This window comes from Convolutriloba macropyga, chromosome 2 (genome assembly GCF_964194025.1).
Source record: "Convolutriloba macropyga chromosome 2, txConMacr16.3, whole genome shotgun sequence".
Taxonomy (NCBI): Eukaryota; Metazoa; Xenacoelomorpha; order Acoela; family Convolutidae; genus Convolutriloba; species Convolutriloba macropyga.
The window spans coordinates 45,706,783-45,722,924 of NC_134469.1; the positions used below are offsets into that span (position 1 = coordinate 45,706,783).

The 16,142-nt window shown below is 34.0% G+C and overlaps 1 protein-coding gene across 1 annotated transcript in view; it reads left to right on the plus strand.

Annotated features, from left to right (window-relative positions):
* The window catches only part of LOC142358703 (uncharacterized), a 389,942-nt gene that overhangs the window by 153,222 nt on the left and 220,578 nt on the right, over positions 1 to 16,142 (plus strand). The window contains exons 5-7 of the mRNA XM_075410229.1: positions 6,137 to 6,310; positions 8,998 to 9,110; positions 9,260 to 9,321. Coding sequence (XP_075266344.1) covers positions 6,137 to 6,310; positions 8,998 to 9,110; positions 9,260 to 9,321 — 349 coding nt within the window. The remainder of the gene's footprint in view (positions 1 to 6,136; positions 6,311 to 8,997; positions 9,111 to 9,259; positions 9,322 to 16,142) is intronic.

Consider the following 16,142-nt stretch of genomic DNA (forward strand, 5'->3'; position numbering starts at 1 on the left):
TTTTTATCAAGTTTTTTTGACAGTGTTTGTCATTTTTTCAAGTCTTTTTTTAGCTTCAAGGGCCAATAAACCTCCTCCAGGGTTTCAAAATGGGTTACTGGATAATCTCTAGATGTAATGGAATGTCTTGCAAGATTTAAACGTCACGAAATTTAGCATTTTTTTTGACATTCTTAGCCATATTTTTTCAAATTCTTTACATCTAGTTATTATTCAGGTTTTCTGAGCCTCAAGGGTCAGAAAACCTCCTTTAGGGTTTTGATAATAAAATACTAGAATATTTTTGTTGGTCATGGATTAATTTTCAACTTTTTAATATCACAAGTTTTTGCAATTTTTTTTAAATTGCAATTTTTTAATGTTTAATTTTTTGGTCATTTTTTTCTCTAGATTTCTCTAGCCCCAAGGGCCATGGAACTTCCTTTAGGGTTTGATAACTTGTTACTGCATAGTTTATAGATGCAATGGAATGTTTTTGAAGACTTTAATATCACGAATTAAAGCAATTTTTTAAATTTTTTGTAATGTTTTCACGTTTTTGATTTTTTCCGCCACCAGGGGCCCTGGGACCTCCTCCATGGTTTGATAATAAGCTGCTGCATAGTTTCTACAGTTAATGGGATGTTGATTAAAGTTTTTTTACTCCAGTTTTAGTGTTTTTGGATAAAATTTCAAATTTTCGAAAAATTTTCTTGTTTCAAGTGTATGGATCTTTATGAGCCCGTGAAACTATTTCATGCTTTAAACAGGGATACTGGATAGTCTCTTAAGACAAGGAAATAGTTATCAAAATATTAATATCTTGAATTTTTGCAAGTTTTTATTCAAATTTGCAATTGTTACCAATATTTTCTAATATTTTTTGTCCTTTTCTGAGTTTATCTACCATTAATGGCCAAAGTCTCGGAGATCGATTACTTGACAGAATTTTTGACAAAAAATTTGATTTGAACGTTTGTTTACTGCGAAGTTGTACCTTTTTTTTAATTTTGCCTTTTTCAGTTTTCTATATGTTTTTTTTAACAAGGCTAGAAAACTAGAAGTTGCGGAGTGGAATCCCATCATGGAAAATATTCCTGTCTCTCTTTCTCTCTCTGTCGGTTAAGGTTTCTATCCTTCTTTTTCTCGTTCACGTTTTATCTTTCTCTCGTTCTCTCCCACTCTATCTCGCTCTCTCTCTCGTTTTTTTCATTTTCTCAAGTTTTTTCTCTTTTTTTTTCATTTTCTCTCTCAAGTTTTTTGTCATTTTTTCAATGTTTTTTCAGCCTCAAAAGCCAATGAACCTAGGGCAAAAGCCAATGAACCTTCTCTAGGGTTTGCAAATGGGTTACTGGATAATTTCTAGATGTAATGGAATGTCTTTTGCACTTTAAAATGACTTTAATTTCAATTAGTTCAAGGTCAAGGGAACTTATGTGCGCAGTAAAGGTCCCTAATGAGCTGAATGTTTTTTACCCGGTTTTTTGAGCGGCGTAGATTTTCAATTTAGATCTATATCTGTTTCTATCTGTATTATATGGCACGCAGGTCCATTCTTTCGCAGCTATTCCGGCAATCTGTCGGCTATGTTATTAATCCTGTCGGTCGTTTTTATGCGACTTTTCGCTTGACCGATTCTTCATCTGACGCTTTTGTCTTTTCCCCAAAAAGAAATAAAGATGTAGCGCTCAGGGGGCATTAAGTGCTCTTAGAGCCTTTCAGCTCAAACTACTTTTGAGACTTATGCTTATGGTGTGAAGAGTGGTTCTTTGGGGTTGAAGACCCCTCCTCTGTTGGCCTCACCCACTATTGCCCCCACGCCCCCCGCGCTTTTACCCCCACCCCATTATTGCACCACCCCCTCCCCCACCATTACTATGTGCGCCCCCACCCCTTGTTTCTAGCTACTGACGAACAACCACTCGCTAAAAACACGTCAATTTATACTTTTTTACAATTTTTTTCAATCGTTTTGAAATTTTTTGACTTTTTTTATTTTTATCAGCCCTTGGTATCAAGGAACCTTCTCTAGCTTTTAGAAATAGGTTACTGCATAGTTTCTAGTGACAATGGAATGGTTTAATCATTTTAACATCACGAATTTTTGCAATTTTTTTTTGACAAAACGTGGAATTTTTTCAAATTTTTTGACATTTATTTTTCCTTGTTCAGCTCTTTTTAGACCCAGGGGCCAGAAAATATCCTAAAGGGTTTGATAATAAGCTTCTGACAATTTTTTATTGGCCATGGAATTTTTTTTAACTTTTTAATGTCACAATTTTAAGCAATTTTTTTTTTGATAAAACTAGCTTTTTATCAAGTTTGAGTGTTTGTCATTTTTTCAAGGTTTTTTTCAGCTTCAAGAGCCAATGAACCTCCTCCAGGGTTTCAAAATGGGTTACTGGATAATCTCTAGATGTAATGGAATGTCTTGCAAGATTTAAACGTCACGAATTTTAGCATTTTTTTTGACAATCTTAGCCATATTTTTTCAAATTTTTTACATCTAGTAATTATTCAGGTTTTCTGAGCCTCCAGGGTCAAAAAACCTCCTTTAGGGTTTTGATAATAAAATACTAGAATATTTTTGTTGGTCATGGATTAATTTTCAACTTTTTAATATCACAAGTTTTGCAATTTTTTAAATTTAAATTGCAATTTTTTAATGTTTTTTTTTGTCATTTTTCTCTCTAGATTTCTCCAGCCCCAAGGGCCGTGGAACTTCCTTTTGGGTTTGATAACTTGTTACTGCATAGTTTATAGATGTAATGGAATGTTTTTGAAGACTAATATCACGAATTAAAGCAATTTTTTAAATTTTTTGTAATGTTTTCACGTTTTTGAATTTTTCCGCCACCAGGGGCGCTGGGACCTCCTCCATGGTTTGATAATAAGCTGCTGCATAGTTTCTACAGTTAATGGGATGGTGATTAATGTTTTTTTAACTCCAGTTTTAGTATTTTCGGATAAAAATTCAAATTTTAGAAAAATTTTCTTGTTTCAAGTGTATGGATCTTTGAGCCCGTGAAACTATTTCAGGCTTGAAACAGGGATACTGGATAGTCTCTTAGGACAAGGAAATAGTTATCAAAATATTAATATCTTGAATTTTTGCAAGTTTTTTCTCAAATTTGCAATTGTTACCAATATTTTCTAATATTTTTTGTCCTTTTATGAGTCTATCTACCATTAATGGCCAAAGTCTCGGAGATCAATTACTTGACAGAATTTTTGACAAAAAATTTGATTTGAACGTTTGTTTACTGCGAAGTTGTACCTTTTTTTAATTTTGCCCTTTTCAGGTTTCTATATGTTTTTTTTTACTAACAAGGCTAGAAAACTAGAAGTTGCGGAGTCGAATCCCATCATGGAAAATATTCCTGTCTCTCTTTCTCTCTCTGTCGGTTAAGGTTTCTATCCTTCTTTTTCTCGTTCACGTTTTATCTCTCTCTCGTTCTCTCCCTCCCTCTCCCTCTCTCTCTCTCTCGTTTTGTTCATGCCGCACTTCAGCTGCTGTTATGTGGCGTAATGTCATCATCTCTGATCCTCATTAGCAATGAGTTATAGTAGAAATGTTTTTGGTCATAAATGACTTAATATGCACTTTTTAGTAAATCATTTTTGATTGCTCTCAAATACAATTTGTAGCAAATATATTAATCCTGTGTCTCTTTTTTTATGCAATTTTTCGCTTGGCCGATTTTTCGTCTGACCCATTAGACTTTCGTCTTCAGAAACTTTCAGACTTTCGGCTATGTTTTATTTATAGAAGTGAGAATGTGAAGATTTGAGAATTTCGGAGTGGAGTTTTTTTTATAGCTGCGAAGCTATATTGCGGTGCTCTTGGTTTTTTTTACAATTCAAAGAATTTGAATTGTATTGGGGCGCTGTCTTTTTTTAAGATCTGTTCACACGTTTTCATGATTTTTGAAGTCAAATTGGAGTAGTGATTTTGGTTACGACGAAACAGGAAGTGGAGCAAAAAAGCGAAAGGTTTTGCGGCGTGAATATTTTTGCTCTAATTTTAAAGTAGAGAAAACGGTGTTTGAGCAAAATTCACATCCACTAATTTCACTTTGATTTTTGCTTTTTTTTTCAATTTTTGGGATCGGATTTTTTTTCTAAATGGTTTTCGCAATTCATTTGTAGTCCCTTTCTTTTAATCCCGATGTGCAGCAAGCGCGTCAATGGCGGCTTTTTTCCGGCAATCTGTCGGCTATGTTTTAATATAGATTTAGTTTTATTCTTCTGAGTTCTGTTTTTTTTGTTGCAGAAAAGTTGGCTAACGCTTATATAAAATAAGTAACTGTATCTTTTGTTAATTAGTTTTTTCTCTAGCAGAATGTGAAGATGTGAGAATTTCGGAGTGGAGTTTTTTTTATAGCTGCGAAGCTATATTGCGGTGCTCTTGGTTTTTTTTACAATTCAAAGAATTTGAATTGTATTGGGGCGCTGTCTTTTTTTTGAGATCTGTTCAAACATATTCATGATTTTTGAAGACAAATTGGAGTAGTGGTTTTGGTCACGCCGAAACAGGAAATGGAGCGAAAAAGCAAGTGGTTTTGCGGCGTGAATTTTTTCTCTCTAATTTCAAAGTAGAGTGAGAAAACGGTGTTTGAACAAAAATTCGGTTTCTCTTTTGTGGTTTTTTGTTCACATGCGGCAATTTCCCTCTGATTTTTACTGTTTTTTCAATTTTTTGGATCGGTTTTTTTTTCTAAATGGTTTTCCTAATCCATTCACAGCTCATTCTAGACCTAGTTTTTTGTTTGAATTATGTTTTCATTTCTCACTAGTGCTTTTTTGGTTCATATGCGGCATTTTGACATTGATTTTCTGTTTTTTCTTAGTTTCTGTTTTTTTAAACGGTTTTCTCAATTCACTCATAGTCCATTCTAGGTCTAGTTTTTCTGTTTAGTCAAGAAAATTCTTTGAATTGTACATCAGGACCTGTCCTGCTATGTTTTTATGTTTTGTCGTCTGACGCTCTTTAACAAGCTGATGAATTTTAACAAGCTTTATTAATAGCCGCCCTCATCTTCTCAGCCGGCTATTATAGCGCTCCTATTTTTTTTTACTTCGTCGAATAAAAAAATGTTTCGCTTTACCTCATTTTGCCGCCTTTTCAACATTTTGCGTGAAATCTTTTTGACTTCTCTAGGCTAGTTTCTCTCTTCTCTCATTCTGCTAGAAGTGATTTTGAACATCAGTTGCTCAGCAAAGCAATTCAAAATAGTACAAAAATGGATGTCAGAAATAGAAACGGGATAAACCCATAAAGCCCAATTTTAGATGCCCGCTATTTGAACGTCGTTCCTTAAGTCTTATTTACCATCTCTAATGCTTATTGTTATTGATAGTAGCCCCTGTAGCCTCTCTCTAAGAAACAGAAGTATGTTCAACTACGAAATGCCATCAAAATAAATCGGACTTAAAAAAATGTTTTTGTACAAAAAATCTTTTTTTTTCAATATCTTCTGTTATTTCAATCCCAATCATGCTTATTGGAATCAACGGCGGCTATTTTCCGGCAATCTGCCGGGTATGTTTAATTTATCGGTGAATGTTTTTTACCTAGTTTTTTGAGCGGCGTCGATTTTTTTTCAATTAAGATCTGTATCTGTTTCTATCTCTATTATATGTTAAGCAGGTCTATTCTTTTGCAGCTAATCCGGCAATCTGCTGGCTATGTTAGAAAAGATCAGTTATATAAAGATCAGAAAAGATATTTTTAAGAAGAGAACATTTTTGTTTGCTCTCAAAGAGTCAGACGATTTTTCGTCTGACTCTTTTAACCTTTCGCTTCAAAAACGGGAGAAACAGGTAAAGCCCAGAGGATATTAAGAGTCGAGGAGCGCACTTAGTGCCTTAACCCTCAATAGTCTATGTAGTGTGGACAAACTGATGAATTTTACTTGCGCGTAATTTTACCTCGATAAGCTTTTGTAGTTTGTTAATTTCGATCGTTATTCTTAAGGATGTAAAAGTTGGCATTTGCTGTTGTTTTTACTTCTTGTAACACAGTGAAAATTATCTACTGGAGGTATATCAACAAAGATTATTTCATATCTAACATTCTAATGCTCTGAAAATTTCCCGGAGCTGGCGTTTTGGTATTAAGTGATGATTTTGTCCGATGATATCTGTGTATTTATAGGACGCAATACGACCAGTCAAGTCTGACGACGTCATATCCCGACTCACAACATCCGGACATGAGGCAGACCATATACCAGTCAGAGCACGGGCACGAGGGGTTGGGCTACAGGTCAACGGGGTCCAAAGCACGTGTCCGCTCGGGCAGAAGGCGGGATCCACAACACAACAGCAGGTATTATCCTTATTTGATAAGCGCGACGTAGATGCGTTTTATTAATTGCTGTCAAACGAAGTTTGTAGCAATTATATTAGTCCTGTTGATCTTTTTTTAATGCGATTTTTCGCTTGACGGATTTTGGAATGGTTTTCAACACTTAAACATCACGAATTATAGCATTTTTTGACAAAACTTTTCTTTTTTCAATTTTTTTGACAGTCATTTCCAGCCTGAGTGGGCAGAAAACCTCCTGTAGGATTTGATTAAAAAAGGTCCTGAAAATTTTTTATTCGCCATGGAATAAATTTCAACTTTTTAGTATCACATATTTTAGCAATTTTTTACAAATACTTTCAATTTTTGAAAATTTTTGATTTTTAAGTTTTTTCAAGCATCAAGAGCAAAATAACCTCCGCTAGGTTTTGATAATAGGCTGCTTTCTAGATGGACTGAAATGTTTTTCATGATTTTTATATCGCGAATTTTTCGCATTCTTTGACAAAACTTGCGATAACTGGGACTATTATTGGCCTTCTCTTGGTTTTTTTATTTCGTCTTCGCGATCTTTGTTACGACCATATGAGGTCACAACCACTTCAAATCTGCTTTTTGTTTATTCGTTCATGCAATTTCAACTGAAGTGCATGTGTGACGTCATTTTTTGCTCTTAGTGGAGCGATTTTTTTCGTTCATTCACGTGATTAAATTTTTGGTCACACTTGACTTACCTCACTCTCAAAAATGACTTCCTCACTTTGAAATTGACTTTTATTTACTTTGTTTTATAGAGATAAGGTCAAATGGGTGTGTGTGTCACTCTAAATGATGGTTATTTGAGAGCAGCTAATAGAGGCAACAAAAACTTATACAGATTTTTAATCAAAATATATAACAAATCAGCCTTCAATGAAAAGACGATTTTTTTGGTCTGTTTTTTTTGATGTTTTGCGAGACTGCAGATATACGAAGCTATTGTGGCTATTTTCTGGCAATCCGCCAGCTATGTTTTTTGACATTTTCATTTCAAATTTTTCCAGCCCAGTGGCCGGAAGACCTCCTTTAGGGTTTGATAAAAAAGTTACCAATCAATTTTTATTGGCCATGGAATAGTTTTCAAAGTTTTCAAAGAAATACAGATGGAAAGTTAAGTTTTTACGATTGTGGGAAAGCTAAGTGATCACGTGCATGTCTTTTTTGGGTTTATTAACTCGCAATGCATCACCAATATGTTAAGTGTGACATGTGGAGACCGTTTACTCTTGTTTCTACTATTTTTGATGGAAAAACTACCTGAGGATTGCTTAATTGCGATTTCTTGCTTGACCGATTTTGCGTCTGACCCATTTGACTTTTGTACTTAAAAACACGCAAATTTATATTAATGTTAACAACCTTTTTGAATTTTTCGTCATTTTTTGAGGTTTTCAGCCGTAGGTGTCAAAGGTTGCTGCTTAGTTTCTAGGGGTAATGGAATAGTTTTCAACATTTAAACATCACTAATTTTAGCATTTTTTTAAAGCAAAGCTTATTGTCTGTATTCAAGTTGTTTTCCTGCCCCAGGGTCCCGAAAACCTATTAAGGGTTTGATGATAAGTTACAGAAAAAATTTATTGGCAATGGAACAGTTTTTAACTTTTTAATATCACAAATTTGACCAATTTTTTGATAAAACTTGCAATTTTTTTCAAGTTTTTTGAAATTTTTTTGGCACTTTTTAGTTTTCTCCAGCCTCGAGAGCTAAGGAACCTCCAGGGTTTTATAATAGGTCACTGCATAGTTTTTAGCGGTGTAGGTAGTGGAATGTTTTTCATGATTTTAATATCTCGCATTCAAGCATTTTAAAAAGTATATGCAATTTTTGTTGTACGCACGTATACGCAGGTTGTTTTTTGAATTTTTCCGAGTTTTTTTTTAATTTTTGCTGGCACCAGAGGCCCAGGGAACGCCTCAAAGGTTTGATAATAAGCTGCTGCGTAGTTTCTAGAATTGATGAAATGGTTATCAATGTTTTAATAATCCGAGTTTGAGCATTTTTTTTTGATAAAATTTAAATTTTTTTCAAATTTAGAAAATTGTTATCCATGCCCCAATTTTATGGATTTTTATAAGCCAGTGAGAGGATTTGAATAGGGATAGTGGATAGCCTCTTGGGACAATGAAATGAGTTCTTGAACTTTAGCAAAATGTAAAAGTTTACGATTAAAGTTTTAAAAACATTTGAATATTTTTGTCTTTTTTATAACGATTATTACTGGCCAACGAAACTTTCATGTTTTGTAGATGGGTTACATGGCAGGACTCCAGAGACAAAAATTGGTTTTCAACAGTTTTTGACTGCGAAATCTGGAAACGTTTCTTCTAAATGTTGCACTTTTCAGTTTTTTATATATGATTTTATTATTGATATTTCTTGTTCTCGTTGTCTCTCTCTCTCTCTCACTCTATTTCTCTCTCTCTCTCCCTCTCTCTCTCTCTCTCTCTTAATTCTTTTGATGATGCCGCTGAGCTCACCTCACGCCCCTTCAATTAAGCTAAATCTAGCCTGACTAAACCGTGGTTAGTTAATGACGAAGACAACCGCTCGCCGGTCGTTTGAGAGCAAATCGTCCGACGTTAGTCGGTTAAGTTTGAATTTTTTTCGTGTCTATTTTAAAAGAAATCATGAATCGGTGAAAAAATGATAAAATTTGATATGATTGCAGGTACTACAATTCTTCAGGAAGATCATATAGCAGTAGCGAGGAAGATGTTAGGTCCACGCCCGACTTGACAAGCTGGGATGGCTTTGAATCAGAGAGCCTGATCAGTGATATAGGTAATTCTTTGTAGTCATAGTTATTATTTTCATTTTTTTGATATCATGAAGATAGTTAAGTAATCATGTATGTTGTAAGACCTATCTAGATTATAGTCATGGCATTATCGTGAAGTAATCTTAATCGTGTCCTCTGTTCTGCTTGCCAGGACTTGATCTCTTGGACGATTACAACATCTCCGGCTATTCTGCCAACAATGGCAGATCCTGGGTAAAAATATTTTGTAGATTGATATTTTCTCTATCGTTATGTGCCACAAAAAGCGAACCCTTTATGTTGCATGTTAGTTTGCAAATTTCACAACTGAGTTTTGCGTCGCTGAGACAGATTTTGTACGATTACCACACACAATGATCCTTCAGGTTCAGTTCAATTGAAGACATATTTTAGCGAGTTTTTGTAATTGCTCTCAAACAAAGTAAGTTTAGCCCCTGTACCGAGCAAAAGTTTAACCCCTGTATTAAACTTTTTATTAGCCCGTGCATCCTCTCGTTAAGAAACAGGAAGGTGGTCAACTACAAATTAACATGAAACTAGTTTACACTTTAAGAATTCCTTGTGTATGTATTACAGTTTGCAGCTTCGAATTTTGTGGGTTCTCCCGTTAATGTTTGCTATTCATCTCATTACCTCCAGGCAACAACAAAATAGCTAATTTAGATTTTAGCTGCTGCGTCTGGGCCTATGAACAACACTTGAAAACGTGGATACAATTGCTGGCTTTCGTCAGCAGATTTCTGTTGAGTTTTGTGAAATGCACTGACTTTTTTTGCAGTATCGAGCACGCGCATAATAAGTAGTGGATAAAACAGGGGAACCAACCAACCACTCAGTACTAACGCACATTCGCTGTTGATTGATTCCCCTGTTTTATCCATTACTAAAGTATTGGATATATCCACTACTACATATACACATTACTCTATTTCCATACATCTGCGAAGCAGTTCCCTTCATATATTTTAAAACTATCATTTCTTGTCTCACTTAGTGCAATCCATCATTGCAGAGTTAAGCTGGTAATTAACCGTTATTAGACGGATAGTCAGGGTTCTATCCCCACTGTCTCCAGTGGACGTCCCAGATACTAGTGTAACTAATGAGACCGTGTAAAAAGCACGTAAAACCAACTTGCAAAATTAATTTAAAAAAATACCAGCTTAAATCCAGTAAAGTAAATATGTTTCTTTTCTTTTTGATATCTCCCCTACAGTTTATAATGAATTGCTCTCGAACGCAGTTTGTAGCAATTATATAAGTCCTGTCGGTCTTTTTTATCCGATTTTTCGCTTGACCGATTTTTGGTCTGACGCTTTTTACTTTGTCCTCTAAAACGAGATAAACAGGTAGCGCCTAGCGGGCATTAAGTGCTCTTAGAGACTTCCAGCTTTGTTTCAGCTCAAACTGTTTTGGAGACATAATTATGGTGTACAGGGCGGTTCTTAGAGGTTAAAGTCACCCCAACTGTTGACCCCCCCCCACTATTGCCCCCTCGTTCCACTGCTGCCCCACCCTCCTTCCCACCCCATCAGCCCCCCGGTGCACCCGCATTGGCTGCTTTCGATCGCTAAAAACACGCAATTTTATACTAATTTTATATATTTTTTTAAGATTTTTGAAAATGTTCGTCATTTTTTTGAGTATTTTTCAGTCCTAGGTGTCAAGGAATCTCCTCTAGGGTTTTTTATTAGGTTACTGCAAAGTTTTTTAGTGGTAGTGGAATGGTTTCAACATTTTAACATCACGAATTTCAGCATTTTTCTGACAAAACGTGCCAATTTTTTCAACTTCTTGACATTTATTTTTCATTATTCACGTCTTTCCAGGTGCAGAGGCCAGAAAACGTCCTGAAGGTTTTGATGGTAAGTTACTGAAAAACTTTACTTGCCATGCAAAAGAGTTCAATCTTTAATATGACAATTTCTATCAATTTTTTTCATCAAACTTGCATTTTTTTCAAGTTTTTTGAATTTTTTTGTCGGTTTTCTTGGTTTCTCCAGCCTCAAGAGCCAAGGAACCCGCCCTAGAGCTTGACAATCGGTTACTGCATAGTTTCTAATTGTAAAGGAATGATTTTCAAGATTTCAACACCACAAATTTTTGCACTTTTTTTTACAGAACTTGCAAGTTTTTTCATTTTTTTAACATTTGTCATTATTCAGATTTTTCAGCCTAACACAAAATCTCCGTTATGGTTTGATAATAAGTTACTGGAAAGTTTTTAGGCATGGATTTATTTTCAACTTTAGCAGTTTTTTAGATTTTTTTGTCTTTTTTTTAGAATTCTCCAGCTTCAAGAGCCACACAACATCCTCTAGGGTTTGATTATAGGATACTGCTTAGCTCATTGATGTAATGTATTGTTTTTCAAGATTTTAGTAACAGCAATTTTATAAATTTGCAGTTTTTTTTCAAGTTTTTTGAATCTTTTTGAATTTATTATTATATTTTCTGGCACCAGGGTTCTTTTGACCTTCTCCAAGGTTTGTTGATAAGCTCTCGCATAGAATCTAGAGTTAACGGAGTGGTTATCATTATTTTAATGACTCCAGCTTTAGCAATTTTTTGATCAATTTTTTTTCAAATTTTAGGAGATCATCATGTTCCAGATTTATCGATCTTTATAAGACAGTGAAACTATCTAACTTGAAATAGGGATGCTGGATTGTCTGTTGAGACAATGAAATGATTTTGAAGATTTCAATATCTTAAATTTTAGCAAGAATTCGTCAAAATTTGCGATTGTTTTCAAACCTTTTGAATATTATTGTCCTTTTCTGAGTTTAACGATTATTACTGACCAACGAAGTTTTTCAAGTCTTGCAGATGGATTACTTCACATAACTCCAGAGACAAAAAATAGATTTTAACATTTTTACTGCAAAATCCGAAATCTTTTTTAAGTTTTGCAGTATTTTGCAAACTTTGAAACTATCAGTTTTTTAATTGATTTTTTTAACAAGGCTAGAAAGCTAAAATTTGCAGAGTCGAATCAAGCTAAAGCTAGCCTCACTAAACCGTGGCTAGCTACTGACAAACCCAACCACTCGCTGGTCGTTGAGAGTTGAGAGCATTTCGCCCGACCTTAGTCAATTATGTTTTTATAAATTGAATCAATTAGTCATAATTTGGAAATTGTGTGTGAGAGTGCAAGCGATCAACATTTTTAGGCTTCCTGGTGAGTGTTTGTGTAGATTTTGGAGTTGAAATATTGGTTCTGTGGCCATTCACACTTCTCTCTCCTCACGCACCTTCAACCGCTCGCCGGTCGTTTGAGAGCAATTAGCCCGACGTTGTCGTCTGTTTAATTATTATACTTATATAAATGTTCTTTGAACTTCTTTTTAGTTTGGCTGAGTCTATATCTATTTCAATGAACACACAATCTAGATTTACCTCTACCAAATTCAAAGCATGTTATGTTTGTAACTTTTACAAATATTGCATGACATATTTAAGCCAAGATTGTTACAATGTTTATACATATGATTGTATCTAACTTTTATGCTAATCATATCATAACATATAAACCATTCATGTAGTTGTGATTTTAACATTTATCACAACATACGCGCCAAGTTTTATTTTTACGATTATCACACTTTGAAGACATTTTATATGTTTTTGAAATTCAGTTTTTTATTATTTTCTAATGAGAATTGAATATTTTATAACTAAAGCTAAAACTTAAACTAATGCTGAAGACAATATCTATACTAGAATTATGTATGAATGTAAAGAATGCAAGAACGAAAGTATTTAGAAATAAAATAGCCCTAACCACACATTCATATAGTCACAATAGAAAATATCTAGAGAATACTGAAGACTATGATATAAACTTTAGTCAAAATGTGCGAGAATTCGATATTACTATAATTATGAAATTTACATTTTGATTTAGATGAAGCAACTAATAACTCATTAGATATTAAAAACTGTCACCAGCGAAGACCCCTTAAGGATAAGATAAGAGTTTTAAGTATAAGATTACAGCAGAATTTGAGTATTAAAAGATAACTAAGGAAGCAGTTAAAATCACGATATTCTTCAACACAGACCATATTATTAATAATGCTATATATGAATATGGAGACTTAAAGCAATTGCTAGACTTCCAAAAGGAAATATTTGAAGGTTATGGTTTTTCTCTCTGAGTTTCCCGGATGAAGAAGTTTTCAAATATATATTGAACCTACTAAAGCATCTATTGGTTGCTATATAGATCTGCCACCAGATCTAAAAAACTCTAAATCATTAAATGTATGTAATTACAAATTTAACTCTTTACTACTAGATATTGCTGCATGGTTACATCCAGCTGAAGACCACGCAACCCGTTAAAGTAATTATGCAAATAACGTAATTGTACCACAACAACATAAAGATGATTTTGCTTAAATAATAAGAAAACAGAAATTATACAATATTAAAATTTGGTTATACATCCCTTGTGTTGGTAAAGTGGAGCTATTGAAACCAGCCCTTGATTTTCATAAAAATAAAAATTTGTGAGAGTATTAGTCAGGGGTGAACACTGTGCTCTAATTCAGAAAAAAGAAGCATTAATAGATAGGCCATATAACAGTAATCTTAAATTTTATTATTGTAATAGATGTACATATTGGTTTGCCTCTTAAGTTAAATACGACAATCATGATTGTAAACACTCATTTAAACGAGAGATTGTTTGCCCCAAGAAGAAATATATTACTTTTATAATTGAACATAATCGACAGGAAATAAAAAAATATTATAACTGCTTTTATAGAATATTGTGTTGTTGATATTAGCCCAGCGAAAGCTAAAACCCAAAACTATATAATAGCCGACTACATACGAATAAGTGCAGGTTACAAGTATAACGGTAATTTCAAATACTACTTTGGTCAAGACTGAAGAGATTTGCTACTGATCTAACTATTGAAACAGCATAATTTCAAGTATAGCAAACAAATTATATTTACTGAAAAATATACATTATACCATGAGGCTAATAACACTTGTCATATATGTAAAAAGGAATGCATATAGGAAGTATGAGATCACTGTCCTAAGACCGGTAAATATAGAGGACCCGCCTATAATATGTAATCTAAGATATAAACAACAAAACTTCATTCCCGCTATATTCCATAATGGTAGTGGCTATGATTTCAATCTATATGCTGATTTCTTTAAACAGAATAATGACAAAAGTCCGGGTTCTATCCCCACTGTCTCCAGTGGACGTTCCCAGATACTAGCGTAACGAGACCGTGTAAAAAGCACGTACAACCAACTTGCAAAAACAATTTAATAAAATACCGGCTTAACTCGGTAAAGTAAATATGTTTATTTTCTTTTTGATATCTCCCCTACTGTTTATAATGAATTGATCTCGAACAAAATTTGTAGCAATTATATTAGTCCTGTCGGCCTTTTTTATCCGATTTTTTGCTTTACTGATTTCTGCTTTGACGCTTTTGACTTTTTTCCTCAAAAACGGGATACACAGGTTGCGCCCAGCGGTCATTAAGTGCTCTCAGAGTTTTTTAGCTGTGTTTTAGCTCAAACTGTTTTGGAGACATATACTTATGGTGTGAAGGGTGGTTCTTAGAGGTTGAAGACACCCCCACTGTTGACCCCCACTATTGCCCCCATTCCTTACCCAACGCGTTGTTGCCCCCTCATGGCTGCGCACGCCTTCCCTCTCCGTCAACCCCCGGTTCGCACCCATTGGGTGCTTTGGATTGCTAAAAACATGCAATTTTATACTAATTTTCACAATTTTCAAGCTTTTTGAAAATTTTCGTCTTTTTTGAGTTTTTTTTCAGTCCTAGGTGTCAAGGAATCTCCTCTAGGGTTTTATAATAGGTTACTGCATAGTTTTTAGTGGTAGTGGAATGGCTTACGATTTTAACATCACGATTCTAACATCACTTCGTGATTTTAACATCACGATTTTTAACATTTTGACGAAACGTGCAAATTTTCTCAACTTTTGACATTTATTTTCCAGTATTTACGTCTTTCCAGGCGCAAGGACAGGAAAACTTCCTTAAATTTTTGATGATAAGTTAATGAAAAAATTTTACTTGACATGCAAAAGAGTTCAATTTTTAAATATGGCATTTTCTTGTAATTTTTTTAAATAAAACTTTTGTTCAATTTTTTTGAAAATTTTCGTCGGCTTTTGTTTTCTCCAACCTCAAGAGCCCACGAAGACTACCTAGGGCTCGACAATAGGTTATTATATAGTTTCTAACTGCATTGAAGTGTTCTTCGAGATTTCAACACCACAAATTTTTGGCAGTAAATTTGGCACAACTTCCAATTGTTCCTTCAATTTTTTGAAACATTTTTGTCATTCAGGTTTTTCAGCCTAACAGAAAATCTCCGTTATGGTTTGATTATAAAGTACTGGAATAATTTTTTGGCCATAAATTGGTTTTCATATTTTATTATCTCAAATTTTAGCAGTTTTTTATGCAAGTTTTTCAGTTTTTTTTCAAGTTTTTTTTAAATTTTTTATATTTAGGTTTCTCCAGCCTCAAGAGCCACCTAAACTTCTCTAGGGTTTGATTATAGCTTACTGCTTAGCTCGTTGATGTAATGGATTGTTCTTCAAGATTTTATTATCAGGAATTTTTAAAAACATTTGCAATTTTTTTCATGTTTTTAACCTTTTTGAATTTATCATTTTTTCAGGCAACAGTATCCTGGGGACCTCCTCCAAGGTTTGTTGATAAGCTGTCGCGTAGATTCTAGAGTTAGTGGAATGGTTATCAGTATTTTAATTACTCCAGCTGTAGCAATTTTTTGATAAAATTCGTTTTTTTTTCCAGTTTTTGGAAAATTATCGTTTTCCAAGTTAATGATCTTTTTGAGCCAGTGATTTTATTTTAAACTTTAATTAGGGATGCTGGATAGTCTCATCAAACAATGAAATGGTTTTGAAGTTTTTAGGATCATGAATTTTAACAGGATTTCGTCGAAGTTTGCGATTGTTTTCAAAATTATTGAATGTTTTTGTCGTTTTCTGAGTTCAT